This window comes from Megascapheus bottae, chromosome 1 (genome assembly GCF_031878675.1).
Source record: "Megascapheus bottae isolate mThoBot1 chromosome 1, mThoBot2.hap1, whole genome shotgun sequence".
Classification (NCBI taxonomy): domain Eukaryota; kingdom Metazoa; phylum Chordata; class Mammalia; order Rodentia; family Geomyidae; genus Megascapheus; species Megascapheus bottae.
This window is the reverse complement of record NC_143509.1, coordinates 3,043,249-3,071,176: the sequence shown is the minus strand read 5'-3', so window position 1 is coordinate 3,071,176 and position 27,928 is coordinate 3,043,249. Positions and strand designations below refer to the sequence as shown.

The 27,928-nt window shown below is 55.8% G+C and overlaps 4 protein-coding genes across 24 annotated transcripts; 2 read left to right on the top strand and 2 right to left on the bottom strand.

Moving 5' to 3' along the window:
- Window positions 1–87: 87 nt before the first annotated feature.
- On the bottom strand, window positions 88–6,375 carry Rab3d (RAB3D, member RAS oncogene family). The gene is made up of 5 exons (XM_090337600.1): window positions 6,231–6,375; window positions 3,727–4,011; window positions 3,342–3,460; window positions 3,132–3,256; window positions 88–2,529 (listed from the first exon to the last, which is right to left on the bottom strand). Exons 2-5 carry the CDS (start codon window positions 3,952–3,954, stop codon window positions 2,342–2,344), a joined length of 660 nt encoding a protein of 219 aa, XP_090193726.1. The 5' UTR covers window positions 3,955–4,011; window positions 6,231–6,375; the 3' UTR covers window positions 88–2,341.
- A 739-nt stretch (window positions 6,376–7,114) lies between these two features.
- Tmem205 (transmembrane protein 205) lies at window positions 7,115–10,118 on the bottom strand. Of its 3 annotated transcripts, none has more exons than XM_090337636.1 (4): window positions 10,055–10,118; window positions 8,773–8,881; window positions 8,521–8,684; window positions 7,115–7,460 (listed from the first exon to the last, which is right to left on the bottom strand). In XM_090337636.1, exons 2-4 carry the CDS (start codon window positions 8,870–8,872, stop codon window positions 7,155–7,157), a joined length of 570 nt encoding a protein of 189 aa, XP_090193762.1. In that variant the 5' UTR covers window positions 8,873–8,881; window positions 10,055–10,118; the 3' UTR covers window positions 7,115–7,154. The 3 variants fall into 3 exon arrangements, with proteins under 3 accessions (XP_090193762.1, XP_090193753.1, XP_090193757.1); XM_090337627.1 differs by lacking the exon at window positions 10,055–10,118 and adding an exon at window positions 9,822–9,949; XM_090337631.1 differs by lacking the exon at window positions 10,055–10,118 and adding an exon at window positions 9,846–9,947.
- Window positions 10,119–10,212: 94 nt separating this feature from the next.
- Window positions 10,213–16,464, top strand: Ccdc159 (coiled-coil domain containing 159). 14 transcript variants are annotated; one of them, XM_090337198.1, is made up of 14 exons: window positions 10,213–10,330; window positions 10,459–10,522; window positions 11,115–11,236; window positions 11,322–11,413; window positions 12,827–12,860; window positions 13,020–13,108; window positions 13,461–13,575; window positions 14,018–14,213; window positions 14,563–14,630; window positions 14,721–14,797; window positions 15,228–15,349; window positions 15,806–15,888; window positions 16,129–16,303; window positions 16,387–16,464. In XM_090337198.1, exons 1-13 carry the CDS (start codon window positions 10,303–10,305, stop codon window positions 16,287–16,289), a joined length of 1,251 nt encoding a protein of 416 aa, XP_090193324.1. In that variant the 5' UTR covers window positions 10,213–10,302; the 3' UTR covers window positions 16,290–16,303; window positions 16,387–16,464. The 14 variants fall into 14 exon arrangements, with proteins under 14 accessions (XP_090193324.1, XP_090193343.1, XP_090193333.1 ...); XM_090337217.1 differs by having other exon boundaries at window positions 11,115–11,221; window positions 16,129–16,464; XM_090337207.1 differs by having other exon boundaries at window positions 12,830–12,860; window positions 16,129–16,464.
- Window positions 16,465–16,986: 522 nt separating this feature from the next.
- Window positions 16,987–24,919, top strand: Plppr2 (phospholipid phosphatase related 2). 6 transcript variants are annotated; one of them, XM_090337104.1, is made up of 10 exons: window positions 16,987–17,142; window positions 18,153–18,328; window positions 18,791–18,868; window positions 19,730–19,918; window positions 20,016–20,151; window positions 21,002–21,273; window positions 22,345–22,521; window positions 22,984–23,106; window positions 23,359–23,410; window positions 23,525–24,919. In XM_090337104.1, the coding sequence occupies exons 3-10, from the start codon at window positions 18,803–18,805 to the stop codon at window positions 23,866–23,868; spliced, it is 1,359 nt and encodes a 452-aa protein (XP_090193230.1). In that variant the 5' UTR covers window positions 16,987–17,142; window positions 18,153–18,328; window positions 18,791–18,802; the 3' UTR covers window positions 23,869–24,919. The 6 variants fall into 6 exon arrangements, with proteins under 6 accessions (XP_090193230.1, XP_090193239.1, XP_090193247.1 ...); XM_090337113.1 differs by having other exon boundaries at window positions 16,987–17,192; window positions 18,153–18,327; window positions 18,795–18,868; XM_090337121.1 differs by having other exon boundaries at window positions 16,987–17,192; window positions 19,805–19,918.
- The last annotated feature ends 3,009 nt before the right edge of the window (window positions 24,920–27,928 follow it).

The window sequence follows — 27,928 nt, the reverse complement described above, 5'->3', positions numbered from 1 at the left end:
ATGGCCACTGCCCGTGGTCTCAGGTGAGGGGACACACCTGCTTCCTCAAGCCCCAGCTCACTCATGGAAATCAAAGAACACACCGTGTTTGAGCCTCTCGGGATTTTATTCTTTTTCTCATGTGGAACAAAGTGCACATCCATCCTCACCAGACGGGAAGGGACTGGTGCCCAGGAGAGCTGGCTGAGGATGGAGATGGCAGCCTGGGGGTATACACGGGCACTGAGGGCATAAGTGCTCTTCCCCAGGGTTGGAGGAGTTCCAGGGAGGGGCCGTGGCACAATTACAGCTTCCATTACCCCTGGGTTCCCTAAGTGAAATGGGAAAGAAAGAGACCGAGACGGGCGGAAAGGAGGAAGAAAGAAGTTTCTTGTGGTCTTTGGTTTAATTTCTGCCCATAAACAGCACCCAAACCCCACAATTTTCAAGGACATCTTGGGCTTAAAAAACAAAACACTAGAGAAGATTAATTCTACTCTTCAGAGAACCCCGTTTTTGTTTTGTTTGTTTGCATCTGTCAGTAGTAGATTTGAATTCAGGGTCTCACATTTGAGCCACACCTCCAGCCTGGCATTTTGTTAGTTAATTTTGGAAATTGAACCTTGAGGACTTTTCGAACCTGACCGGCCTGGAACCACCATCCTCAGCTGTCAGCCTCCCGAGCAGCTAGATTTACCAGGCGTGAACCGCTGTTCCCCTCTCCATTCTCTTTCCTTAAATGCTTTGACTTTTAATGCTAACAGAAATACCTTCTCTTGGATGGTATCAGTCGCTCCACTGATAAAGGGTAAATAAGGCGCCTACAAAATAAACGTGAACTTGAACCAGACCTTGTGTCTCACTCACAGGGAGGCTGAGGCCATTAAATCTGCGGGATGACCCCATCTTAACCAATGAAAAGCTGAGCCCTGTGGCATGTACCTACCATCCCAGCTACAAGGGAAACATAAATAGGAGGGAAATGAGGCAGACTCAACCAGGCCCCTCCAAAAACAGAGCCAGCCCAGGCTTGTTGGGGCCACTCGTTGGTTAACTTCCTTTTGAAGCAGGATGTTAAGATTTGTAAAGGTCTTGCTTAAAATACAAGCAGCTAGGTGAGGCCAGGGCGGGAGGCCCGGGTCTCCTGGCAGATGGTCTACAGAGGGAATATTAAGAGTTGAGTCATTCTCAGCCCTATCTATTGTGGCCAGAATGTTCTAGAAGGCTGGGCACTGGTGACTCACCCTTGGAATCCCAGCTACTCGGGAGGCTGCGATCTGAGGATTACAGTTTGATGCCAGCCCAGGACAGAAAAGTCTGTGAGATTCTTCTTTCCAATCAACCAGCAAAAAGCTAGGAGTGGAGCTGGGTGGCTCAAGTGGTGGAGCACCAGCCTTGAGTGGACAAAGCTAAGCAAGAGAGCAAGAGACCCTGAGTCCAAGCCGGAAAGCAAGAAGGAAAGAGACACAGAATGTTCTAGAAGGTCTGAGCATCCCCGTGCAGTGGGCTGGGATGGGCAGGACATGCGTTCTCGCCAAGGCACTTTGGAGAGTCCACGCGGACCGGGATGGGGGAGGGGAGGTTGTGCAAGGGATCTGTGAGCACAGTGAGAGGCTCTGTAATGGGGGGACCCCAATCACCACCCCAGCTCGTGACCATGGCATGCAGGCAATTCCCAGGGCAGGCTAAAGGCCAAGCTGGGGGAACCTGAGAAAAAGGGGTGATTGCCACGTGGCCCAAACATGAACTCAGACAAGCCACCCCAACTTCAGGCAGCTTCATGTTTTGTTTTGTTTTTGTCGGTTATGGGGCTTGAACTCAGGGCCTGGGCACTGTCCCTGAGCTCTTTTACTCCAGGCTACCATTCTACCACTTGAGCCACAGTGCCACGTCGGGTTTTCTGGAGGCTCACTGTAGGTAAGAGTCTTACGATCTATTCCTGTCCAGGCTGGCTTCGAACCATGATCCTCAGGTCTCAGCTTCCTGAGTAGCTAGGATGAGAGGCGGGAGCCACCACCAGTGCCTGGCTTCTGGTGGCTTCTAAACACCACGGGCAGATGCAGAAGGCACAGGTGACACCACTGGAAGCCAGGAGAAGACTCGCTGCCCACGACCAGCCATTAGAACGCCATGGAAAGCAGCAAGTTCATGCAGGACCCCAGGCTGGGCTGTCCTGGGGCTTGTGGCTCTGGAAGAGGAGGGAACCATGCCGGGGGGACAGGGGAGGGGAATGGAGGAGGAGAGGGGGGTGCTCTGAGCTTGGAGCCAGCCCCCGTGGCTCGTGGCTCCTCCGCCACAGTCTCAGCTTAGGCAGGAGAAGGAGGCCGGCTGTGGAGATTGAGGAGGAAGAGGGGTGTCACCCCTAACAGCTGCAGCTGCTAGGCTGGGAAGGGGGGGTGTCCCCCAGAGCCGGGCCTTTCCCATTACTGCCGGGACTCGAGCTGGGCTCCAGAGACTCATTCATCTTGTCACAGATGATGTCAACCAGGCGCTCGAACACCTGCTTCACGTTCGTGTTCTCCTTGGCACTGGCCTCGAAGAACTCAAAACCTGCATGGGCAAAAAGTGGGCTACTCAGGAGATCCTCCATGGCTTGGGGGAGGGGAACCTGGGCCTAAAATTCAGTTCTCTTTTGGGGGTCTTTCATGGGACTTGAACTCTGGGCCTGGGCGCTGTCCCTGAGCTCTTCAGCTCAAGCCTGGCGCTCTCCGACTTGGAGCCACAGCGCCATTTTTGGTTTTCTGGTGGTTCATTCGAGATAAGAGTCACCATGGACTTTAGTGCTGGGGCTGGCTTTGAACTATGATCCTCAGCTCTCAACCTCCAGAGTAGTTAGGATGACAGGCGTGAGCCACAACTGCCGGGCTTCCGTGAGACATGAGACTTTTCCCTTCAGTGAATCACCAGAAAACCAGACAAAGTAGTAGAGCACTTGCCCTGAGCAAGAAAGAGCTGAGGGACAGTGCTCAGGCCCAGAGTTCAAATCCCACCACCGACCAAAAGAAAGTAAAAAGAAAAACCTGCTGCCTTATTAAGCTTCCACATGTAATGCTCTGGGGTTCCAGAGGCAGGGAAGGTGGCCTGTGCTTGGCCCGGGTTGGGGAGACGGCGGCAGCGGGGGCCTGGGCCTGTGGGCCAGGCTGGGCACTGACCCAGGTCGTCAGCCAGCCTGCGGCCATCCTCGGCGGACACCACACGCTCGTCCTCCAGGTCACACTTGTTTCCCACGAGGATGACCTGCGCGTTGTCCCACGAGTAGGTCTTGATCTGCGTGGCCCTGTGGAAGAGTGGGCCGTGAGCCAGAAGCTGGGGTGCAGGAAGGCCCCGGGGGTGGGGTGGGGGGTCCATCCTCCAGGCCTCACCAGTCCTGCACGGCGCCGAACGAGTCCTGGTTGGCAACGTCGTACATGAGCAGAAAGCCCATGGCGCCTCGGTAGTAGGCCGTGGTGATGGTCCGGTAACGCTCCTGGCCCGCCGTGTCCTGGGGGAACAGTGGTCAGCCAGCCACGGGCCACCAGGTCCCCACCCACCCTCCCCGTCCAATGTGAGGGTCCCAGCCCACATGCCCACGCCTGCCTGGCTTCCAAGAACCACTTAATGGCCACGTGATGGAGCTGGCTCAGGAAGGCTCCATCTTCAGTCCACTTGGTGGCCCTGTTACCATGACAACCATGGCCAGCAGCTGGGGGGGGGGAATGCCCACCCTCTCCCCACCCCGCCCATCCCCAGGCAGCTGTGCAGGCCCACCCAGATCTGCAGCTTGATCCTCTTGTCGTGGCGGTAGACGGTCTTGACCTTGAAGTCGATGCCCACCGTGCTGACAAAGGCGGGGGTGAAGGAGTCGTCGGCGTAGCGGAAGAGGAAGGACGTCTTGCCCACGCTGCTGTTCCCGATGAGCAGAAGCTTGAACATGTAGTCAAAGTTCTGGTCCGCAGCATCCCGGGAGCCTGACGGGGGGTCTCCGGCCGAAGCCATTGTAGGAGCCACCTGCCAGGACACCTGGGAGATCCTCACGTGCCGACCACTGGACCCCTAAAGGAAGCAATGGCAGGTCCAGTGGATCCACCTGGCCTGGGTTCAAATCCAGGCTCAGCCAGCTGGAGAGCCAAATGACCCAGGTCTCCCACTGAACCTCAACTTCCTCTTCTGTAAAATGGGTCACCTGGGGCCAGGACTCTGGCCTAGTGGTAGAGTGCTTGCCTAGCATGCATGAAGACCCGGGTTCGATTCCTCGGTACCACATACATAGAAAAAAGCCAGAAGTGGTGCTGTGGCTCAAGTGGTAGAGCCCTAGCCTTGAGAAAGTCCAAGGACAGTGCTCAGGCCCTGAGCTCAAGCCCAGGACGGGGGAAAAAAAAATGGGTCACCTGTCCTTGTCCCTACCAGAAAAGGCTATTGGCGCAGGTGGTTCACACCTGGTATCCTAGCTGCTCAGGAAGCTGAGGTCTGAGGGCTGTGGTTCAAAGCCAGCCCAGGCAGAAAAGTACCCATGACATCCAATGAACCACTCAAAAAACCGAAGTGGCGCTGTGGATCAAGTAATGAGAGTGCTGAGGAAGAGGCTCAGGAACAGCGCCCAGGCCCTGAGTTCAAGCCCCACAAATAGACATGCGCAAGCGGATGTGCTTGTGCATGCGTGTGTGTGTGTGTGTGTGTGTGTGTGTGTGTGTGTGTGTGTATACACACGTGGGCATGCACCAGTACTAGGGCTCAAATTCAAGGCCTCCCATTATCACTTGCCCTTTTCTGCTGGCCTAGTCTATCACTTGAACCTTGCCTCCTGTCTTGACTTTTTTTTTTTTTTTTGCTGGTCAACTGGAAGTCAGAATCTCACAGCTATGTCTGTCCAGGCTGGCTTTGAATCTTGGGATCCTTAGATCTCAGCTACCTGAGTAGGATCAGACGCACGAAAACCAACACCTGACTAAAATGAGTTTCTTTATTCATTCAACAAACACCTGACCTATCTGTGCCAGGCACTGTTTCTGAGACATCTCTGTGAATAAGACAAAGGGGACACAGGGGTAAGGCTACCCACATGCTCTCCAGTGAGGCCTTAATAATACACCCAAGGGTTCTAAGAGATGACCCGGCATAATAAAAAGTCTCAATAAAAAGTCTCACAAAAGCAACATCGAACCTTTGCAATTGGAGGTCTGGGAAAGGATTCAAATTCAGGGCTAGGGCTAGGGCTAGGGCTGGGGGGTGGGGGTCCCTGGGCTGTTACTTCTCTGGCCATGAAGACAGCTATAGACATGTGGACTTTGCTCTAAGGTAGGCAGCTGGTGCGGCCCAGGTATGATCTGGGAGAGGAGAGGCGGCTGCCAGCTGGACAGGTCTCCCCCTTTCCCTGGCATAGATGTTGACTTTGGCAGGTATTGGCTTCTGGGGTGCCTGCCCCGCCTCCTCCCCCCCTCAAGCCCAGGTTAACCCTTCCCCTTACTCTCCAAACATGTGTACGCCCCAGCTCGCCTCTCAAGTGAGTACTTGCTATTTTCTATTTGGCAAAGGGGCTGGAACTTTCTCTGGCGAGGCTGACTCAGCCCAGGGAGGCCGGAGTTCGAGTCCCCAAAGGCAAGAGCAGGATCTCAGGCTCCACTTCCACGGCCACCACCCTGCCCCTTGCTTTGTCCGGCCCCCCCCTCCCTGGCCCCCCAACATCCTGCTAGGGCAAACACCCCCAAGAATGCACGGGGGGTGAGCTGTGGTTCGCGCCCCGGGCCTCAGTTTCCCCCAGCGGTCTGCCGCAGCTTCCTGAGCTGGTGAGGCGGGCACCCCGCAGAGGCCCGGCCGAGCTGTTTCTCAATGACCATTGTGCTTTTTTTTTTTTTTTTTTTCAACCAGGACCCAACCAGCCCCACCCCGTGTTCCCGGAGAACGAGTTTGAGGAGGGGCAGAGAAGCCAGACGCAGGGCAGGGCCGCCAGGCCCCACCCTCCCCTCCGCCTGGCACGAGGTGAGGGTCTCTGGGGGGCTCGGCCGGCCCCTTCTCACCGGGCTTGGGGCGCCCTGGGCGGCGCAGGGGAGCCCAGCCGCCGCCCCCATCACCATATGGACTGACTGCGGGTCCCCGGCTGCGCTCTCGGCCCCGCCCGCGCCCCTCTGCCCAGCCCGGGAGCCCAGCTGGGTGCGGGCCGGGGACCCCGCGCCCCCCACCGCCCCGCCTTTGTCCCGCAGGCCCCCAGCCCGGCCTCCGGACCTGCGGGGACGGCGCCGGGGGAAAGTGGGGTGCGCTCCTTCCCAGGGGCTCACCTCTTATCCGGGACGCTGCCCGCAGGTATCCGCCTTCCAAGTCGCTGCGGCCTGACCCCGGCCGGGACCCCCGGCCCCGCAGTCGCCGCCGCCGCCACCCCGCAGTCGGCAGCCACCCGGATCCCGCAGGGCTCCGCCCAGACGGCGAGGGCGGGGCCGCGCCGGGGCGGAGCCTGCGGGCGGGTGGGCGTGGTCGGTGGAGGGTAGTGGGCGTGGCCAATTGTGGGGAAGAAACTTGACACCGCGGGTGGATGAGGCGGGGCCTGCAGAGCGCGGTGGGCGTGGCCTAAGGGATAGTGGGCGTGGCCATCGATCGCGGGCGGGCGTGGTCAGACGCCGTGACCATCCGCTGACCGAACCTGCCCCTGGCAACCAACACCTTCTTCCTTACCTGCAGGTAGAGATTCCGTAGCCTGTCCAACGGACTGAGGAGCGGGGTTCGAATCCCAGCTCCATCACCCGGTCGTCTTGTGAGTGTGGACACGTTGCTGAACCTCTCTGGGTAGTAGGATCTCTTTTGCAGTAAGAAAACCAAGAGCCTGGGAGCTAGTGGCTCCCGCCTGTAATCTGTTATTCAGGAGGCTAAGATCGGAGGATCGCGGTTCAAAGCAGACAAATCCGAGCAATTCTCATTTCCAGTTAAACCAGCAAAATGCCACAAGTGGATGGAGCCAGGTACGAAAGGCAAGCCCCAGGGCCAGCACACACACACACACACACACACACACACACCAATAACTACAGCAATAATAAGCGTCACAGAGGAAACACGGGGGGGCTGCAATGACACCCCAAGTCCTTAGGCTGGGAGAATGGGGAAACCGGCCTTCAGCTCCTCCTGAATTCCCACTCTGGGGTCGGGGGAGAAGGAGAAACTACCATAGTCGTTTTCAAAGAAGCATTTATTTACACGCAAGACCCATGCTAAAGGCTCCGCAGGCCCAAGGCCAGGCCGGCCAGGCACAGCCCGTTGCTCACCAGGCAGCCCAGATTGCAAAGAGAAGACAGGCCGTGATAGTGGAAGAACTTCCGGCGGAGGGAACTGTACTTGGGGTCCTTCTCCCGCAGCTGACGGTAGGGGTCGTTGCCATGCTGGCTGCCAGGGACCTCTCCGCCCAGGCCATGCTCCTTTTCCACCGCCTGCAGGGCCCACATGGCGGCAGTAGTGCGAGGCTCCAGCCAGCGGGCATTGACCATGGCTAGTGTGAGGCTCAGGAGAAGCAGGCAGAGCTGGTGAGGGACAGGGGAGGAGAAGGTAAGCCAGGCAAGGGAGGCAGGAGGAAACTTCGGGAGGGGGCCCTCCTGAATGTTCCGTGTCCCCCCAAACCCCCAAAGCATACCCTGAAACTAGGGGTCACTCAGGGAAGGCTCCATCTCTATTCTCCCCAGCTCCTGAGACACCTCTGTTACCCTGTGTTTGTGGACAGGTTCTTCTCATGGAGTGTCCCCCCAAATCAAGGTTATTTAACATGACTAGAAATTAAGCTAGAGAATTCTGATTGCTCTTTTGTTCCCACGGTCCCCAAGATAGGGCTCAGACCCCAAAAGATGAGGTTCACAGGTCAGTGAAATGCTTGTGAGACCCACTACCTCTTCTGTCCGTGAAAGATATTTTTTTTCTTTTACTACTACCAGTGTTTGAACTCAGGGCCTCACCCTGGCTCAGAGTACTTGCAGGGCTGGTCGTGCTTTTTGCTGGTTATTTTTGGGATGGAGTCTCAAGGGCTTCCCTAACCTTTGAATCTCAACCTCCTGAGTAGCTAGGTGTACATGTACCAGTGCCAGGGGGCAGGGGGAGGAGGGGGTGTTGGTTTTGTTCTTAACAGGAATCTTACTAAGAGCCCAGGCTGGTCTCAAATTCAAGATCCTCCTGCCTCCACCTTTTTTTTTTTTTTTTGGTGGGTCATGGGCCTTGTGGCTTAGCAAATGTGTGGATGGGGGAGGGGGGTTGGAGGTGGGAGGCACAGAAGTGTTCATTCCCAGTCAGGCTGGTTTTTAAACAATGAACTGGGGTCAGTGCCCCAACTCAGCTGAGTCACCACCGCCTGGCAGTGCGCCCACTGACAGGGAGGAGAGGAAGGAAATAACAGCCAATGGAGAGATGTTCTGAAATACACATGGATAGCTGTAAAGGCTGTAGTACTGCTCGAGTCCCCACAAAGATACCCAGTGCGCTATCTGGAATAAAGAACCCTTTTTTGTTCCCCCCTAGAAAATTTGTCACTCTAGGTGCTCACTGGGGTCTTGAGCATGGAGTCTGTGGGGCATGGTGGCACTCAAGCCCACGTACCTGGATGGCTTCCCAGAATGTAAATTGAACCCAGGCACGTTGAGAAGCCAAGATGCAAAGATTGGTGAAGGCACAGCCAATGGAGATATAAAAATAGAAAGGGAAGAGCTTGCTTTGCACGAGGCCAAAGGTATGTCGAGGAAGGTTTCGGAAGAGCACGAAGCCTGTGAGGCAGGACACACAGTGGGTTAGGACATTGACCAAGGGCCCTTTCCACCCGCATGCCAAGGACGGCCAGGATGGGGTCCCTACCTGAGACGAAGGTCACCCACACTTGCATGCCCCAGGCACCTGACAAGACCAGCACATGGATGACCTTAGTCAGGCCTCCTGGGTCCCCACCATCTTCCATCTTGCAGCCCTGGAGAAGTAGGCACCGATGACTCAGTTTTACCTTTTTTTTTTTTTTTTTGCCAGTCCTGGGGCTTGAGCTCAGAGCCTGAGCACTGTCCTTGGGCTTTCTCAAGGCTGGAGTTCTAACACTTGAGCCACAGCACCACTTCCAGCTTTTTCTATGGATATGGTACGGAGGCATGGAATCGAGTCTTCATGCATAATAGGTAAGCACTCTACCATTAGGCCAAACTCCCAACCCCTCAAAGTTTTACCTTTGCCCTTTGCCCTTGACGCCCTGAGTCTAGGAGCCAGGTCACTGGCAATCTGGCAGATATCAAGGGAAAACAACCCAGGAGTGGGGGGTAGGGAGGTAGGAGGCCCCTCCAATTCTCCAATCAGCATCCTAGACTCTGAACTGGAGGGTGGCTCTGGAGCCTGAGCACTTGCCAGGCCAAGAGCTGAGGCCCTCCTTAGCATTGGGGAAAAAAAAAATAGAAATAAATAAAATAAAAATAAATCTCAAGCTCTCTACATAGGCTCATGTTTGTAATCCTAGCTACTCAGGAAGCTGAGATCTGAGGGTCTGGGTTCAAAGACTGCCCAGGCCCATCTACATTCAACAGCAAAAAGCGGTTCTGGAGCTGTGGCTCATGTGGTAGAACGCCAGCCTTGACTGCCAAAGTGCAGGGACGGTACCCAGGCCCTGAGTTCAAACCCTGAAGCCCACTCAGGCTCCAGCCACCTCCCCCCACTTTCAGCCCTAGCTATTCAAGTCTCCACCCCTGAGTGTCACCCCAGAATCCAGTTCTAACAGTGAAAACCCGTTCTTCCTCACGAGGAACCCCAGACAACCCTGCGAACACCGCTAAGCCACCCCCAGAGACCCCATCCTATCCCGGGACACCCCCAAACTCATGCGAGGGACAGCCTCCGCCGCTAGGACACCGGATCTCAGCCAGGAGCACCTGGAGTCGCGAGTCGGAGCCGACCTGGGTCGCCAGGGATCAGATCACCAGGGCGAGCGAGAGACAAGATCCGCTTCGCACGCCCGGGCCCCGTCGCGAACCGCGGACGCCCCTGCGGGCCGCTGCCTCGGCCAGTGCAACGCCTTTCCCCAATCAGGAACTAGTCCCGCCTTCGCCCTGAGCCCTAAACCAATCGGATCGCAGACCTGCCCTCTCCGAGCCCGCCTTCTTACGTATTGACTAATAGATTAACCGGAACGGCCTGGCGGTCCCGCCCCACTCGATTAGGCTTTTATCCAATCACACCGTGGATGTGAAGGAGCCAATGAGGCCGGGGACTCTCCGGGGAGGGGGCGGGGCTGAAGCGCAGGCCACACCCCTCTCTGTGACTCTGCCTCCACTCGGGCACGTTTGACAGCGATGGTGTCCCCACGGGATCAAATTTCAGCGTCACAGCTGGGGACTGGCTTCGCGGTCTCTCATGGGAGAGCATGAACAGGTGATATGTGGTAGGTGGGAACGGAAGGGGGAGTGGGAGGCGGGTGGGATCCGGGTTCCAGGCCTGGGGGGCAGGGCCCAGGCTGGAGAGGCGTGGCTATCTACATTCCACACCCCAAATGCCCCTTCGTGCTTCTAGTCCGCCCGGGGTTCCAATGCTCCCCCACCCCGCAAGTCCTCAGCGTGGCATTGACGAGCAGACGGTGAGCTCCCCACTGCTGGCCTGGGGGCCAGAGCGCCAGGGGTGGGGGAGGTTGAGTGAGGACTTGACCCCAGGCCATCCAGCTGGAGGGTTTCCTTGCTTACCTGTGCTGTTCTTGGGCTGGGCAGGGATGGGGGGGCATGACCCCCCCCCACCATAGAGTACTTGCTTAGCAAGCACAGAGCATCCCTGACTTCCCCCCACACCCCCAAAATTCAAAACCCATACAGCTAAACCAGGCATCAGTAGCTCACTCCTGTAATCCTAGTTACTACTCAGGAGGCTGAGGTCTGACAAGTGAGGTTCAAAGCCAACCTGGCCAAGAAAGCCTGTGAGCCGCCTATCTCCAGAAAACTGGAAATGATGCCATGGCTCAATATGGTAGAGTGCTAGCCTTGAGCAAAGAATGCTCAGAGACAGCACTGAGGCCCTGAGGTCAAACCCCAGGACACACACACACACACACATGCGCACATTCAGAGCATCTCCCAGATGTTGGGCAGGGGTGGGGAAGGATCTGGGAGGGGGAGAAGGGAGGATAATGTGTCTGATCTCAAAACAGCTCCTGCCTGCCCCCCACTCTCCATTTGCAGTGACCCTCTTTTGGCCGGCCTACCCCTGGACCCTGACTTCTCTGTATCCTATCAGTACTCACCTCCTTCACCCTCGGATGTGTGTTTTCCCGGCCACACAGAGAAGTGTAATAAGTTCTGGGGTTCGTGGCAGGGCTTGTCTGAGGATGGGAGGGTTGAGGAGGGGAAAAGGTTGGGGGAATCCTTCACAGAAACTGTTCTCCTTAGGGTCCTCCTCTGACAAGGCTTTGGACTTCAAGAATTACTGGTCCAGGACACCAGAGCTAGAGGCTGTGGGAGCCACTGCTTCTGAGGCTTTTGTGAGGACTGTAGACTGGAGGCTGGGGTGGGACTCCCTCCTAGTCCAACTTAGACTGAGCACTGCGATGCACAGGAGCTTCTGAGGAGACAACATGACCTAGTCCAGGTCTCCCCATTCAGAAGGCTCCCTCAGAGAGCCAGGAAGTCACTAAGCCACTGTGATGTAGGACTGGGGGGGGGGTGAATGGGGTTGTGGATTGGGGACTTTGTAGAACATTCAGTGCCTGATTCAATAGCTAGGACACCCCCTTCACAGAGTCTTTTTATTTGGGGGAGGGGGTACCCCTACTGGGCTTTAAACTCAGGTCCTGACACTGTCCTTGAGCTTTTTTACTCTACCATATGAACCACAGCTCTGCCTTTTTTTTTTTTTTGCCAATCCTGGTGCTTGAACTCAGGGCCTGGGCACTGTCCTTGTGCTTTCTCAAGGCTAGGGCTCTACCACTTAAGCTACAGCTACAGCACCACTTCTGGCTTTTTCTGTGTATGTGGTACCAAGGAATGGAACCCAGGTCTTTGTACATGTTAGGCAAGCACTCCACCACTAGGCCAAAACTCCCAGCTCTCCCTTTTTGCTGGTTCATGTAAGAGTCTCATATGGATTTTTTTTTTTTTTGCCAGTCCTGGGCTTGAGCTCAGGGCCTGAGCACTGTCCTTGGACTTTCTCAAGGCTAGAGCTCTACCACTTGAGCCTCAGCACCACTTCCGGCTTTTTTCTATGTATGTGGTACCGAGGAATCGAACCCGGGTCTTCATGCATGCTAGGCAAGCACTCTACCCATAGGCCAAACTCCCAGCCCCTCATATGGACTTTCATGCCTGGACTGGCTCTGAACCTCAGATCCTGAGGCTCCTGAGTAGTTAGGATTATTGACGTGAGGTGTCACACTTAGCTCATTCAATGTTGAGAATGGAAGGGAAACCTTGGTAGGGTTTTCTTCCTTACTGTCCCTCGCTATGTCTGTGGTTGTGATTGTGACTGTGTATCAGAGATGTATGCTAGAGGATACCTTGGGTCTAATGAGTTCATGTTTATGGTTGTAGCTGAGGTTTGGTGTGTCTGGAATTGTGTGTTTAGCCTGGATGTGTGGTTTTATGTGTGTTGCCTACATATAGCCCCGTTTACTGCCTCTGTTTTCCTGATGCTATTTGGAGTGAAAAATGTCATTGCCTGAGCCCAAACTGGGATCAGGGTTGGCACCTGTGGTTGGGGACAACTCACCAGCCCACACAGGTGGGATGGGCCATGCAAAGGAGGTGCATGAATATGCATCTGGACACAGCTTTACCTGCATGCTTGGTTTGCAATTCCTGGAAACCAAGGGAGTCAGTTCTTGTCTTATCCTCCAAATTGGGTCGGAGTGGGCTTTCTAGGGACAAATTTCCACTTCTCTTTTGTCCCCATTTTCCAGAAGTCCTTGGAGACCATCTCTTCTAAAAGCAAAGGTGAGAATCCTATCCCACAAGGTGATTGGAGAAAGACCTATCCCATGATCACAGCCCATCCTGCCCTGCCCCTGTTCTGTGCCTCACCCCTCTCCTCCGGGGTTCTCCTCACCCCTGTCTTTGCCCCCAGCCCAACTCATCCTTCCCATCTGTCCACAGTTAAGTCTGCCATGATAGTTCCCGACTCTCAGAAATTCTTGCGATGTGAACTAGAGTCACTCAAGACTCAGCTCCAGGCTCAGACAAAGGTGATCACCTCGTCCTTGTCCCCAGAAACCTGTTTCCTGTGTGTGTGTGTGTGTGTGTGTGTGTGTGTGTGTGTGTGTGTGCGTGCACGTGTGCACATGCGTCTCACCAATACTGGCGCTTGAACTCAGGACCTGGGCACCATCCCTGAGCCTTTATGCTCAAGGCTAGTGCTCTACCACTTGAGCCAACAACTCCACTTCCAGCTTTCTGGTGGTTCATTAAAGCACCTCACCAAACTTTCCTGCTGAGGCTGGCTTTGGATCACGATCCTCAGGTGTCAGCCTCCTGAGTAGGGAAACAGGTGTGAGCCACTGGCCCCGGCCTGGGTTCCTGTCTTGTCCTCTTTCCCAGTTCAGAGCCAACCTCTCCCCTGCTGCCCACCAGGCTTTTGAGTTTCTGAACCACTCTGTGACTATGTTGGAGAAAGAGAGCTGCCTGCAGCAGATCAAGATCCAGCAGCTCGAAGGTGAGGATGGGATGGAGGTCAAGGTCAAAGGTGAGGGTGGATGGGGGTCAAGGTCAAAGGTGAGGATGGGATGTGGGGTCAAGTTCAATGGTGAGGACGGGAGTAAAGGTCAGTGGTAAGGATCGGGTCAAGGGCAAAGGTGAGGATACATGGAGGTCAAGATCAATGGTGGGGATGGGGTAGAGGTCAAGGTCAAAAGAGGAGGTCAAGGTCAAAAGTGAGGATGGGGTGGGGTCAAAGGCAAAAGTGAGGATAGGAATCAAGGGCAAAGGTGAGGACAGATGGAGGTCAAGGTCAAGTTGGAAGCTGGTTCCGTTAGGGTCAGGCCAGGGGGAGTGAGCTTGGGGAAATCTGAGTTCCAGGTCAAAGTCAGTCCAAGGTGGAGGTCAGGCTGGCTTCCGGCTGGCCTCAGCCCCCACCCAAATCCCCATGGTCTCTGCAGATATGCTGACCCCTTCGGTCCGCCAGGTAGACAAAGAGGGGCAAAAGTGGAACACAGAGCAGGGCCGACAGGAGCTGTACGGGGCCCTGGCCCAGGGCCTCCGGGGGCTGCAGAAGACCCTGCGAGACGGGGAGGAGATGCAGCGGGCTCGCACCACCCGCTGTCTGCAGCTGCTGGCCCAGGAGATCCGTGACAGGTGGAGTTCTGGCAGCATGGAGGCTGCTGGGAGGAGGACTGTGTGGGAGAGGCCTGGGGAGCGGGGACTTGGAACCCAGCGGGAGGGGCGGAGGGTCAGGACACGCAGGTGGGAGGCTTCAGAGAGAGGTGGGGAAGGAGGGAGTGGGATGGAGGTAGCAAGGAAGGCCGGGGGGAGGAAGGAGACTAGAAATGGAGGCCAAAGGGTAAGAGAGTGGAGGCCAAGGCTCAGGAGGAGAGGATAGGGTTGAGGCTTGGACCCAAGGGACAGCCATAGGAGGGAGAGTGACAGATGGGTGGGGGTGGGGAGAGAGGTGGGGGAGGGGTGATGGAGCCTTCTGTCCTCTCAGTAAGAAGTTCCTGTGGGAGGAGCTGGAGCTGGTGCGGGAGGAGGTGTCCTTCATTTATCAGAAGCTTCGTGAGTGTCCCCCACAAGCCCACAATGGGGGGGGTGGAGCGGAGTGGGGTTCCACTGTGCACCTTCCCTCTGAGCCCCGGCCCCTCACAGAGGCACAGGAAGAGGAGATCTCAGAGAACCTGGTAAATATTCAGAAGATGCAGAGGACGCAGGTGAAGTGCCGTAAGGTGAGCAGAGGGAGGAGTCTGGGTTCAAATCCCCGAGCTACCACTTAATGCTGTGTGACCCGCTGGAAAAATCACTTGGTGTCTCTCTGGGCCTCAGACTTCTCCACTCCACAGGATGTGTGACAAGTACATAAGCGGCACATCTCCCCCCAGCGCTCAAGGCTAGCTTTCTGTCACTTGAGCCACAGCACCGCTTCCAGCTTTGTGGGGTTTTTTGCTAGTTTATTTGGAGATAGAATCTCATGGACTCTCCTGACCAGGCTGGCTGGGAACCATGATCTTCACGTCTCAGCCTCCTGAGATGACAGGCCTGAGCCAGCGGTGAATGCATGCAGACTGTCACATAAGTGTGCAAAAACAATGTTACCCATCACCATTATCATTGTTCATCTGTGTCTGGCTTCTCATTCCTCCTTCCCCCAAACCCTAGGTCCTGACCAAGATGTCACAGCAGGGTTGTGAACCCGCTGCCAGTCCTGAGACTGCAGGAGTATATCTAGAAGGCAATAACTACTGGAAGAGTGATCTCCAGAAAGAGCTGAGTGACATATGGTAATGCCTACTCTGTCTGACCTCTGACCCTCATCTGAGCCATTCACACACACACACACACACACACACACACACACACACACACACACACACACCTCTGGGCCTGACCAGACACCATCTACTAAACACAAGATTGTGGAACCCTTGGGCTGGGCTTGCCTAGCATGCACAAAGCCCTGGGTTCAATTCCTCAGTACCACATACACAGAAAAAGGCAGATGTGGTCCTGTGGCTCAAGTGGTAAGAGTACTCGCCTTGAGCAAAAGAAATTCAAGGACAGTGCTCAGGCCCTCAGTTCAAGCCCCAGGACTGGCCAAGAAAAAAAAAAACAAGAAGTGGAGTCTACCAAGTCTAGCCATCTCCTTCTCCTGACTCACCTCTGTCTGAATGCTGTAGCTGCTGCCCTCTTCTGAACATCTGGTATTTCCTGGTTCCCATCTCTCCGTCTCCTCACAGGTCCGCTGTGCACGGGCTACAGAGTTCCATCGATAGCCTCAACATGTCATCGGGGACCCGGCCCAGAGCCTCAAACCTCAGGGGTGAGGGAGTCAAGAATCCCTGGGGTACTGGGAAGTCACTCTCCAGCTTAAGGGGTGGTGGTGGTGGTGGTGGTTATATTGGTTGGCTCTTTATTCCAGGATCACATTTATGTTTTTGAGAGTTCTATTTTTGCGAGCAATCGGGGGAGATAATTTGGGATGGAATGATTATCATGGATCCCTGGGCTTTCATCTCACCGGTTGGACACACAGCCAGCCTGGCATCCGTCTCTCCCACAGGACGCAAGGGGCACCGGTGCCTGAGCCCTCAGCTCCCCTCGTGGGATTCCGACTCTGACTGGGAATCCCCACCTCCCACCAACAGCCAGTTCTTCCCACCCGGTGTGAACCCACCACGCCCGCCCATCGCCCGCCAGCGAGGCCCCCAGGACCACCCCTAGATTCCTTACCCTGGGTATCTGGACCCTGCCCTGCAGTCTGGGGCTCCCCCGGGCTCAGGCAGGCCCTGGCCTCCTCATCTACCCTCTCTCTCCACAGCCTGAGCAGCCGGGACTGCTCGCCCAGAAGATCCCTCCAGAGAGAAATAAAACTAGCAGAGCTCCTTCTGCGCCCCACTCCCGCCGCCCCGGCTGCCTTCCTGCGCCTGGGAACCTCCCGATCACCCCAAGTGAACCCCGACATGTCCTCCTGTGCAGAGTCAGGGAGCGGTGCGGGAATCCCCATCACACAGGCACACACGTGCACGCGCACGCGCGCACGCACATGCAGGCGCGCGCGCGCACGCGCCAGCTGGGGACGCGCCGGCCTCCAGCCGGGGGATCTCAGATGCGGTCAGGGGTCACTCTGGCTCTTCCAGGCTTCCTTTCTGCAGGATCTGGCTTCCTGTAGCCAACATGGGGGAGCTGAAGCCCCGAGAGGGTGGGGCGGACGGCGGCGTGGAGCTCGGAGCCCCGCCCTCCCGTGCCCCTCGGGCTCCCCGCCCCCAGGTCGGTGGGCAACTTCGCACCTGCTACGTGGAATCCGTGCGCACAAACCCCGCCCCGTATGCTAATGAGGCGCCGCGCGCCACGCCCCCCTCTGGGTGGGGCACGCAAATGAGCTGTCAGGAAGCTCCTCCTCTCCCTGGGCCGCCGAGTCTGCGCGGCTCAGCGGGGCCGCGCTGTCCGGGTCTCCGCGTCGGCCAGTCCATCCGTCCGTCCCTCGGTCCGTCCGTCCTGGTTTGTCTGTCCCGCGCCGCCGACCCGCTCTGGGCGGAGCCAGGGTCTCAGGAGGCGGCGGCGGCGACCTAGATCGGTGAGGGAGGGACCTGAGGCGGCCCCCTTACCCCGGATCGGCCGGCCCAGGCCAGGACAGGGGCTCGAGGGGTCCGGGTCTGGGTGGGGGGAGGGGGAGGGGTGGCGGGGGGCGAGCCAGGGCCTGGGGGAAGGGGGCTCAGCGAGGACCCCAGGCCTGAGAGGCCAAAGCTGTGGTGGTGAGGGTGAGGGTGGCTGTGGGTGCTGTGATTGTGTGGTGGCCTCGGGTGTGTCTGTGTGTGTGTCTCCCTGTGTCTGTCACCGACGTGCATGTGTGTGTGTGTGTGGATACCTGCTAGGACGTGCCTGGGTGGCCCTGTGACTGTTGTGTCTGACTGTCATTGTGTGGCCGCTCGTGTGTGTGTGTGTGTGTGTTCAGGGCATGTGTGCGTCTGCCATCCTGTGTCTTTCCGGGGTGGCTGTGTGGGTCTGTGTGCATGTCCCCCTGTGTCGTGACCCAGCTCTGTATCCTTATGCGACCATGTGGCCTCTCCTGGGGCTCTCTCCCCTAGGGCTGTTGATTGTGAGTGCCTTGTAACTGGGGGTGTGACTCTGAGACCGGTTCTGTGGTGGATGGTGAACACTGTGACTGTGGTGGATCCACTGTGCTGTCATACACACAGGGTCCCCTGGTGCGTGTGTTGGTGTATGGGGACAGGTTTGGTCTGTGTGGGTGTCTGTGACAGGCTGTACGTACACTGTGTGTGTGTGTGTGTGTGTGTGTGTGTGTGTGTGTGTGTGTGTGTTAGGAGTGTCGTGAGCATAGAGCACTGCCTGAATGAGCAGACCTGTCTCGCCATCCAGGACGCAAGCACCTAGCTTAGCATGCTTGGTCCCTGTTGTGGGACGGATACTCGCCATGTCACAGATGTCTCTGTGTGCATGTGGCATTTGGGGTAGACACTGTGGCTTCTTTAGGTCCTATGGGGGTGCTGGTGTGTGTGGGTGGGGGGGGATTTCGGACATCTAGGATCTCTGGTGATGTCCCTCTCCTCACATGTCACACTACAGAGCAGGCCTTGTGGATGGAGTATTGGACCCACAGTGTCTACCTTTGCCTGCCTGGGCCTCAGTTTCCCCATCTGCGCAATGGGGGTGATCACCCCTGTCCTGCTGCCCAGTAGGAGCAGCTGTGAGTCTGTGACCAAGGAGGTGTCCTGGAGGAGGCCCTAGGGCACTTTCACAGGTGAGGTGGGGGGGGGACAGAGAGGGAGGCAGCTGGGTTGGGAGGAGGAGGAGGAGGAGGCGGAGGAGAAGGAGAAGAAGGGAGGCAGCTGGGAGAGAAGGAGGTCCTGGCTATCAGCCCATACAAACACACCACAGCCCATGGAGGCAGGGGAGGGCTCAAATGGAGGCGTGGGGGAAGGGACTTGGGACCTGGCAGGGGTGGGGGCATGGAGTCCCCCATGACCAGAAAATAGAATTCCCCTAAAAGATTTGTGGTCACAGTCTCCCATCACAGGCTGTGGTCCCAGGTGGGCACAGTCAGGCCCAGGGGCCAATAGGGCAAGGGTCTGGATTGTGGAGGGGTGGCCAGGAGGCTCAATGGGCGGAGCCATAGCTCCTTGGCCTTCTCCCTGCTCAAGAATGGGGCTCGGTGGGCCAGGTATCTGCCCTAGAGTTCCCATGCTCTCCACATCTGCATAGGCCCAGGCTTCACCATGGCGGGAGGAAGGCCTCACCTGAAAAGGAGTTTCTCCATCATTCCCTGCTTCGTCTTTGTGGAGGTGAGAACCCAGACCCATGCTCATGGGAATGGGTGTGGGGTGATTCCTTCCTCTGTCTCCACCCAACCTTAGTTTCTCACCTTTGTAACCCATTTCCTGTCTCTTGACTGCTTTTCCTCTCTGCCCTCACCCCCTATCACCATCATGCCAACCTCCATCACTTTTCCTTCTTAAAAAAGAAAAAAAAAGTCACAAACTTAGGTTCAGAAACTCTTCCTCTCAATTCCACGGTGCCCCGTCTACCCAAATCCAACGGAGGGTCTCTACGCCCTCTGAGCCTCAGTCTTCCTCATCCATAAAATGGGTACGGTTGAGTTGGCATGACAGGACATGTCTATTGAGCCCAGAACTGGACAAGATGAACTTCCTCTTGAAAGTTCAAAGCTAGTCTAGCCTACATACTGAGACTTTTAGCAAAAACCACGAAACATTGGCCAGACCGACGGCTCCCACCTGTAATCCTAGCTACTCAGGAGGCTGAGATCTGAGGATCACAGTTCAAAGCCTGGCCAGGCAAGAAAGTCTGTATCTCCAATAAACCACCAGAAAACTAAAAGTGGAGATGTAGCTCAAAATGGTAGAACACTAGTTGTGAGCAAGAGAGTTCAGGGACAGCACCCAGGCCCTGAGTTCAAACCCCATGACTGACCAAAAAAAGGGGAGAAGGGAATAATCAACTGCTTATTACCATGCCTCCCTCTCCCATCTTAATCTTCCAGTATCCACCTCTTTCCCTCCATCTGTGTGTGTGTGTGTGTGTGTGTGTGTGTGTGTGTGTGTGTGTTTCTAGGTGGCCTCAAATCTCTGACCTCCTCTTCTCTCTGCCTCTCTCCCCCCCACTCCCGCCCCGGCTGGGTGCAGTCGGTGCTATTGGGCATTGTAGTTCTCCTTGCTTACCGCCTCGAGTTCACAGACACCTTCCCCGTGCATACCCAGGGCTTTTTCTGCTATGACAGCACTTACGCCAAGCCCTACCCAGGCCCTGAGGCCGCCAGCCGAGCACCTCCTGCTCTCATCTACGCCCTGGTCACTGCCGGGCCTACCCTCACGGTGAGACGGCATGGGGAAGACCCCCGTGGGAAAGCAGGAGGGCTGGAGCTGGGGGCTCTAACGCCCAGAAAGACTTCACTTTGGTTTTGTCCCACAGATCCTTCTGGGAGAGCTGGCACGTGCCTTTTTTCCTGTGCCCCCCTCAGCCAGCCCTATCACTGGGGAGAGCACCATTGTGTCTGGGGCCTGCTGTCGATTCAGCCCCCCACTGCGAAGGCTGGTCCGCTTCCTGGGTGAGACACACACCCCTGGGTGACAGGGAAGGAGATGGGTGCAGAGGGAAAGAGATACAGGCCAGTGCCAGGTACTGGTGGCTCACACCTGTAATCCTAGCTACTCTGGAGGCTGAGATCTGAAGATCATGGTTCAAAGCCCATCTAAGCTGAAAAGTCTCTATGAGTCTCTCATCTCCAATTAACTACTCAAAAACTAGAAGTGGAGAGCAAAAGAACTCAGGAACAACACCCAGATCCTGAGTTCAAACAAGTGTGGTAGGGGGGAGCTCAGCCCAGAATTCAGTGCGTATTTGCACTTAAACAAGACATAATGGAAGATCCAGAGACATAGGTGAGGCTTAAGCCAAGGGTGATAGCTATGGATGAAGAATCTAGAAATGGGTCAGTGGAGCCTGGCATAGTGGCACACAGCTCTAATTCCAGCATTCAGGAAGCTGAAGCTGGAAAATCATGAGATTTCCTGGCACCATACACCATACATGGGGATGCAGTCAAAAATAGTGGTCCTTGGGTCCCTGGGGAAGGAGTGGCCTAAAGAGGCACAAGAATGCCAAGGGAGCTGGGCACAATGGCTCACACCTGTAATCCCAGTTACTCAGGAGGCTGAGACGTGAGGATCAAGCCAGGCAGGAAAGTCTGTGAGACTCTTATCACCCATTAAACACCATTCTGAGGTGTTCAGAAGACCATTCTGAGGATGCCACATTGGCACTAATGCAGCACAGGAACGGTGTCGGGGGAGGGGAGGGGAGGAAAAAGGGATCCCCTGAAATTGTAACAGGGTCTCAGTTGGGGCATCAGGGCTGCCTGGAGCCTGAACCCCTTCTTTTTCCTCCCATACAATTAGGAGTATACTCTTTCGGCCTGTTCACCACCACCATCTTCGCCAACGCGGGGCAGGTGGTGACTGGAAACCCCACACCGCACTTCCTGTCAGTGTGTCGCCCCAACTACACAGCCTTGGGCTGCCTACCACCCTCTCCTGACCGGCCAGGGCCTGATCGCTTTGTCACAGACCAGGGAGCCTGTGCTGGCAGCCCCAGCCTGGTGGCTGCCGCCCGTCGCGCCTTTCCCTGCAAGGATGCGGCCCTCTGCGCCTACGCCGTCACCTACACAGCGGTGAGCAAGCTCTGGGGCCAGGTGGCTGGAGGTCATCCTTCCTGGAGTCTTAGATTCTGCCTTGTATCCATGAGGCCACGCCCATGCAGTGTGGCCACGCCCCTTGTGGAATCTATTGGTTCCTCCTCTCTCAGGCCACGCCTCTGGTCCCCTGTGTCCACGAGGCCACGCCCCTGGATTATGACCATGCCCCTGGCGTGGTCCATTGGCTCCTCCCCTCTCAGGACACGCCTCCTGCACCTGTGTCCAGGAGGCCACGCCCCTGTACTGTGGTCACGCCCCCTGCAGAGTCTATTGGTTCCTCCCCTCTCAGGCCACCCCTCTGGTTTTGGGAATGCCACGCCCCAGGAAGGCTGTTGATTGCATCCTTTGGGTTCAGGATGTCTGTCTTTGGCTGTCTGGGCTCTGCCCCTTGGAGTTCCAAAGAAGTTACAAGACCTGGCTGGGACGGCTTCAACTCCAGCTCCCCTCCCTGTCCTTACCATCCCCCTCCCGCCCGCCCTCTGGGAAGCTTGGTCTCCATCCTCTGTGGCTCCTGACTCACTTGCTGATTTCTAACTCCGTACCCCCCTTTCCTAGTGGCTCCCTTGGTTCTTTTGGTTCCTTTTTCTGATCTCTAGGGGTGATGAGGCCCCTAAACCTGTCTGGGATCCCCTGGGGTTCAGGATGCCATCTCTTGGAGTCCCTGGATCTGGCCCTTTGGACCTGGCTCCTCCATTCCCTAGGCTCTAACCCAGCGGGTGTCTTTCCCAATCTGGGTCTCTATCCTGGGAAACTAACGAATGCAGGAATCTGAGACCCTGACCTCTGCTCTCTGGAGCTCTGGCCATACTCCTGTAGGTAAATTGGGGATCCTTGAGGCCCTCGAAGCCACTTCAGCTGTCCCCTCTCCTTTTACACACTCCCATCTCTGTAAGAACCCTTTCTCCTGGAAAGAAAGCCATCACTTGGCTTCCATAGCCAACCCCCTCCCCCCCTGCCCTGGGGCCCTGACCAGGCTCCCGAAGCCAGAAGGCAATGTCCTCCTTGAGTTCATCTTCACGTGCCCCCTGATCAATCTGCCTCCCCCAGATGTACGTGACCCGAGTGTTCCGGGTGAAGGGCTCTCGTCTGGTTAAGCCCTCCCTCTGCCTGGCTCTGCTGTGTCCTGCCTTCCTGGTGGGCGTGGTCCGTGTGGCCGAGTACCGCAACCACTGGTCAGATGTGCTGGCTGGTTTCCTGACTGGAGCATCCATAGCTACCTTTCTGGTGAGATTCATAGCTTCCTCCCCATCTCTGCGTGGGATACCCCTACCGCAGTGGACCCCAACCCCAAAGACAAGACTGCTTGATGGTGAAGATCCCTGCTAAGACACTCCCTGAGTGCAAAATTGAAGGGGATGCCACAGCTCTAAGAACCATCCGTACACAGAATGTCAGAATGTCAAAACCAGCCGAACCCTTGTGGCTCAGGCCTGTAACCCCAGCTCCTCAGGAGCTGAGATCTGAGAGTCACAGGTGGGAGCCAGAACAAGCACATGTGTCCCTGGAGCCCTGTCTCCAGCTCTCACCAGAAGTGGCTCTGTGGCTCAAGTGGTAGAGTGCCAGCCTTGACCGAAGAGGCTTGGGGGGGGTGGGAAGCAGCACCCAGGTTCTGAGTTTGAGCCTCAGTACACACACGCGCTGAACACAGAATCAATCCTGCCTTTACCTAGTTCCTCTCTATCCCAGGTCATCTGCGTCGTGCACAATTTCCAGAGCCGGCCGCCCTCTGGCCGAAGGCTCTCCACCTGGGAAGACCTGAGCCAGGCTGCTACCATGGACAGCCCCCTCGAAAAGTTAAGTGTGGCTCAGGTAAGGGGGGCCGGGGGCTGCTCCCGGCTGGAGAGGGAGGTGGGTGGAGGGGCCCAGGGAGGCAGGAAATAAAACGAGAAGTAGGGGGTACCCTCTTGGGGAGGGAACAGCCTGGAACGGAAGCACCCTCTTTGTCTCTTCCCAAAGGACACTGCTAGTTGTCTATGGGATGAGCCCCCCACCCCCACCCCGGCCTGTGGATGATGAGATCGAGGGGTCCTCTAGCCCCTTCCCTCTGCTTCTTTATCTTAGGAACCCGAGGCCTGCAGGCCGCATTCGACACCGGCACGGCTCACCCCATCCAGTGAGTACTGGGCAAGTGGGGGGATAAACATGAGGACTTCCAGGCTTCCTTGGCCTTCCCCCTCCACCACCACCCCCATTTCTAATCCTTTGCTCTCTGACTCTCAACTTGCAGAGTCGCAGAACTGCGCCCGCCGTGGCCACCTGATCCCCAGCTGCGTGTCCTCCAGGGCCCCGGCCATGTGTTCTTCACCCCGCGTGCCCCGTCCCCGACTGAGGTCTGAGCCAACACTCCTGCCGCTGCCCTTACCCCTGCCAGCGCCCACTCCCAGCCAGGGCCCCTCGCCCTCCTCCCCGGGGCCTGGGGGGCCGGGTGGGGGTGGTGGGCGTGGCCGGAAGCTGCTGCTGCCCACGCCCCTGCTGCGGGACCTGTACACCCTCAGTGGACTCTACCCCTCCCCCTTCCACCGGGACAACTTCAGCCCTTACCTTTTTGCCAGCCGCGACCACCTGCTGTGAGACCCACACCCACCCAGAATCCCCCCGGGCCCCCGTCTCTCCCCCGTCACGCGTGTGTGTGCGTGTGCCATGTGAGTGCCAAAGGCCCCTGCTCTTCCTCGCTCCCCCCCTCCTGCCCAGCCATCAGAGGATGGCTGGCAGGGGATGTGGGGGAGACTTCCTATCTCTCTTCCCCACTGGGACGTCTCAGTAAGCGAGAGCTGCAGGACGGACCCTGGCCTGAAGGCTCGGCCTTGGAAAGGCTAAAGCTCGATCCCCATTGGCCCACAGAGCAGCCAATGAGAGCTTCCGTGGCTCAGCCAATGAGCGCTCTCGCTTCTCAGACTTCTAGGCCCCTGGAGTTGACTCCAGCCAATGGGAGCGTGCTCCCAGGCAAGAGGGCAAGTCCAGCCAACGATTGAGTGTCCCGAGAGCCAATAGGAGCCCTTGGCTTTCAGACTTTCTACAGTGGGTGGGTATGATGCCAGTCAATGGGGGACCGCCCTTGTCTAAGCATGTGCAAAGGAGAGGTGGAGGGAGATAGGGTTTTTTTTTTTTGGGGGGGGGGGTCACTCCTTGCCACCAGGTCCCCTTCCATTCATGAGTCCAGCTGAAGGGTTGGGGGCAGGCTCCCCCATGACAGGGCCTTAGGGTACCCCTTTCCCTTCTCAGCCCCTCCTGCACTGTACCCCCTCTCACTAACCCCCTCCCAACTCCCTACTAAAAGCAGGGCTTGCCCCAATTCAGAGGCTTTGGGGTTCTGAGATCTGTGTCTGCCCGTACCCAGGACACCCCCAAGTCCTTCTGTTATTTATTAGGGCTGTGGGAAATGACTTCTTTTTTCTTTCTTTCTTGGAGCCTGCCTCTGTTTTCATACTGTGCTCAACCAAGCCTGAGCCTCATGAAGAAATATCATCTTTAGGGGGGCATGGGTGGCACAGAAGGGACTCCACTACCCTGAACAGCCAAAGGCAGTGGGTAGAGGGGACGTTGACCCTCTTTTCCGGCCTCCTTCTCATCTTTAATAAAGACCTGGCTCCTCACATTTAATAAAAATCTGTTTGTAACAGAAGTTTGGCCACTTGCCTGCCTCCCCCGGGTGGTGGGCTGAGAAGGACTGAAATTCTGGGTGTAGAAGGGTGTGAAGCTAGGTGTGGGTGTACTGCCATAGTGTATCTGAGGACAGACAGTCATGCAGAGGCAATATGGGACCCTGGGGACAGTCACACAGGTCAAAACACTGACCTAGCCAGGTTTACACCCATACTCCTAGCTACTCAGGACACCGAAATCTGAGGATCATGGTTCAAAGCCAACCTGGACAGGAAAGTCAGTAGGTATCTGGCCAGTAGCTCAAACTAACTACTAGTAGTGGAGCTGTGGCTCAAGGGATAGAGCACTAAGTCTTAAGTGCAAAAGCCCAAGAATAAGGCCGGGAGTTTGGTCTAGCGGTGGAGTGCTTGTCTGGCATGCACAAAGACCTGGGTTCGATTCCTTGGTACCACATATACAGAAAAAAAAAAAAAAGGAAGTGGTGCTGTAGCTCCATTGGTACAGTGCTAGCCTTGAGAAAGCCCAAGGACAGTGCTCAGACCCTGAGTCCAAGTTCCAGGACTGGCAAAAAAAAAAAAAATCAAGAATAGCACCCAAGCCCAGAGTTTAAGCCACAAGATTAGTATCAAAAGAAAAACAAAAAATCTGGCTCACAGCCAGGCATGATCGTGCAGTACTAGGAAATACACACACACACACACACACACACACACACACACACACACACACACACACACACACACACACACACACAATCAGTGAGTGATTAGTTGACCAAGTCAGTTTCCAAAATTTACATACCGGAAATCCATGGTCCATTCTAAACTTGTCTCTTCCTCTAGCCCAAGAAGGCAGTACCGCTGTCCGCGGTGCTGACAGAGTGCCAGGAGCGGGAGGGTGAATAATCCTAGGTAGAAAACACAATCTAGGCTGTTCTTGCTTGCTCAGTCCCTCAGGCTCCGAGAAGCAGGAACTGCAGGCATGTGCCACCGTGCTTCGTCTCCCTATGTGACAAGAAAGTGCACGGGAGGATGCTTTCAGCAACAGGCCTTGATCAAAGCTGCTTTTGATTTTGAGATATTCACATATACATAATGAATACCCTCAACATGGGTCCCATCTGAACATGAAATCCCCTTAATGTTTTACATACCTTCTCCCCTAAACCTGAAGATCATTTAAAGAATTCACAACCATGGCTGGGAATGTGCCTCAGTGGTAGAGTGTTTTCTTAACATGCATGAAGCCCTGGGTTGGATTCGTCAGCAACAGATACACAAAAAAAGCCAGAAGCAGCGGGGCACAGTGGCTCACGCCCGTAATCCTAGATACTCAGGAGGCTGAGATCTGCAGATCGTGGTCCAAAGCCAGCCCTGGAACTACAGAACAAGAGACTCTTATCTCCAATTAACCCCTAGAAAATGGAAAGTGGTGCTGTGGCTGCAGGGGTAGGGTGGTAGCCTTGAGCTGAAGAGCTCAGGGACAGTGCCCAGGCCCAGAGTTCAAGTCCCATGACTGACCAAAAAACAAAAACCAAAACCTGATTCTGCTCAAAATCAAAAAAAAAAAAAGACTTCATTGTTTGTTCAACATTCACTGTCAGTCTTCAGTGTCTGGAACAAACCCTGAAAAACAGTGGTACCTCGTGTTTGTTGGGCTGGAGGTGCAGTTGTGGATATAGAACTTGCCTCGCCTGTGTAAGTTCTAGGTTCATATCTACCATTGAAAAGAAAAGAAGCAGAGCCTGGTGCTGGTAGTTTCCTGTCATCCTAGCTACTCAGGAGGCTGAGATCTGAGGATCACGGTTCAAAGCCAGCCTGGGCAGAATACACTCTGAAACACTGATCTCCACTAAGCCAGGGAAAATGCTTGAAACAGCTCAAGTGTTACAGCACCAGCTTTGAAAGGGAAAAGCTAAGGAGAGTGGCCAGGTTCTGAGTGTGAGCCCCAGTACCAGAAAGGAAAGGAAAAGAGAGGAGAGGAAGGGGGGAAGGAAAGGAAGGAAAGAAGAAAGAAGAGAAGGAAGAAGGAAAGAAGAGAGGGAAAAAGGAAGAACTAGGTCTGGGGACATGGCGCCAGGTGGTAAAATGACTGCCTAATAAGGACAAGGCACTGGGTTCAAACGCAGTACAGCAAAGAAGTAAAAGAATATCAAGGGGCTGGGAATGTGGCTTAATGGTAGAGTGCTTGCCTAGCATGCAGGAAGCCCTGGGTTCCATTCCTCACTACCATATACACAGAAAAAGCCAGATGTGATGCTGTCTGGCTCAATTAGTCAAAGCACTAACCTTGAGCAAAAGAATCTCAGGGACAGTGTCCCAGCCTTGAGTTCTAGCCCCAGGACTGGCCCCAAATAAGTGTCCAAATAAAAATCATTTAGGGCTGAGGGTTTAGCTTAAGTGGTTCAGTGTGACTTAGCATGCAGGAGGCCCTGAATTCAATCCCTAGTGTCACAAAAAGAAGGAAGGGAGGGAGGGAGACAGGGAGACAGGGAGACAGGGAGGGAGGATGCTGTAATGTGGGTTTGTACAGGGAGGCGTGTGGGGTGGAAATGTAGGACAAGCAGAGTGCGTATGAGATGCTTTGTGTGTCAGGTAGGGGAGAGCTAGCCGTCAGTACATGGGTGATGGGGATTCTGAAAATGGAATCCATGCCGCGCACGCGCATGTGTGTGTGTGTGTGTGTGTACAGAAGGGTGTAGGGGGGCCCAGCTGCGTGAGTGGGTGTGCAGGGGGATGCTGTAGAACTGTTTTCTGGCCCCAGAGGGAGAGAAGCAGCCCAGGAAATCACAGTTCCACCCTGCCCCCTGGGTTGCTAGGCAACGGCACCACTTTGAAGTTACCAAGAGACCCGGTTGCCAGGGCAGCAGAAGTGAGTGGCAGGGAGTCTGGGTGAGGCGTCCCAGACAGCCACCAACTTGCTTGTTCCTATCTCTTAGATTCTCCATCCCCACCTTCCTTTCATTCACTGAGCTGGTGAGAGGAGGGACCTGCCACCTACAATGTGCTGAGTGAGCACTGTTCTGAGA

Bases quoted from the DNA above. Each gene is read 5' to 3' on its own strand.
- Rab3d (XM_090337600.1), bottom strand. From the start codon at position 3,954: ATGGCTTCGGCCGGAGACCCCCCGTCAGGCTCCCGGGATGCTGCGGAC. The intron at 3,257-3,341 runs GTGAGGCCTGGA...ACTCTTCCACAG, and splicing joins TTCGGCGCCGTGCAGGACTG to GGCCACGCAGATCAAGACCT. The intron at 2,530-3,131 runs GTCAGTGCCCAG...TTGCCCATGCAG, and splicing joins CAGGCTGGCTGACGACCTGG to GTTTTGAGTTCTTCGAGGCC.
- Tmem205 (XM_090337636.1), bottom strand. From the start codon at position 8,872: ATGGAAGATGGTGGGGACCCAGGAGGCCTGACTAAGGTCATCCATGTG. The intron at 8,685-8,772 runs GTAGGGACCCCA...CCTGCCTCACAG, and splicing joins GTGGGTGACCTTCGTCTCAG to GCTTCGTGCTCTTCCGAAAC. The intron at 7,461-8,520 runs GTACGTGGGCTT...GTCCCTCACCAG, and splicing joins CATTCTGGGAAGCCATCCAG to CTCTGCCTGCTTCTCCTGAG.
- Ccdc159 (XM_090337198.1), top strand. From the start codon at position 10,303: ATGGGAGAGCATGAACAGGTGATATGTG. The intron at 10,331-10,458 runs GTAGGTGGGAAC...TCGTGCTTCTAG, and splicing joins GCATGAACAGGTGATATGTG to TCCGCCCGGGGTTCCAATGC. The intron at 13,109-13,460 runs GTGATCACCTCG...CCTCTTTCCCAG, and splicing joins AGCTCCAGGCTCAGACAAAG to TTCAGAGCCAACCTCTCCCC.
- Plppr2 (XM_090337104.1), top strand. From the start codon at position 18,803: ATGGCGGGAGGAAGGCCTCACCTGAAAAGGAGTTTCTCCATCATTCCC. The intron at 18,869-19,729 runs GTGAGAACCCAG...GGCTGGGTGCAG, and splicing joins CCTGCTTCGTCTTTGTGGAG to TCGGTGCTATTGGGCATTGT. The intron at 20,152-21,001 runs GTGAGACACACA...CCATACAATTAG, and splicing joins AAGGCTGGTCCGCTTCCTGG to GAGTATACTCTTTCGGCCTG.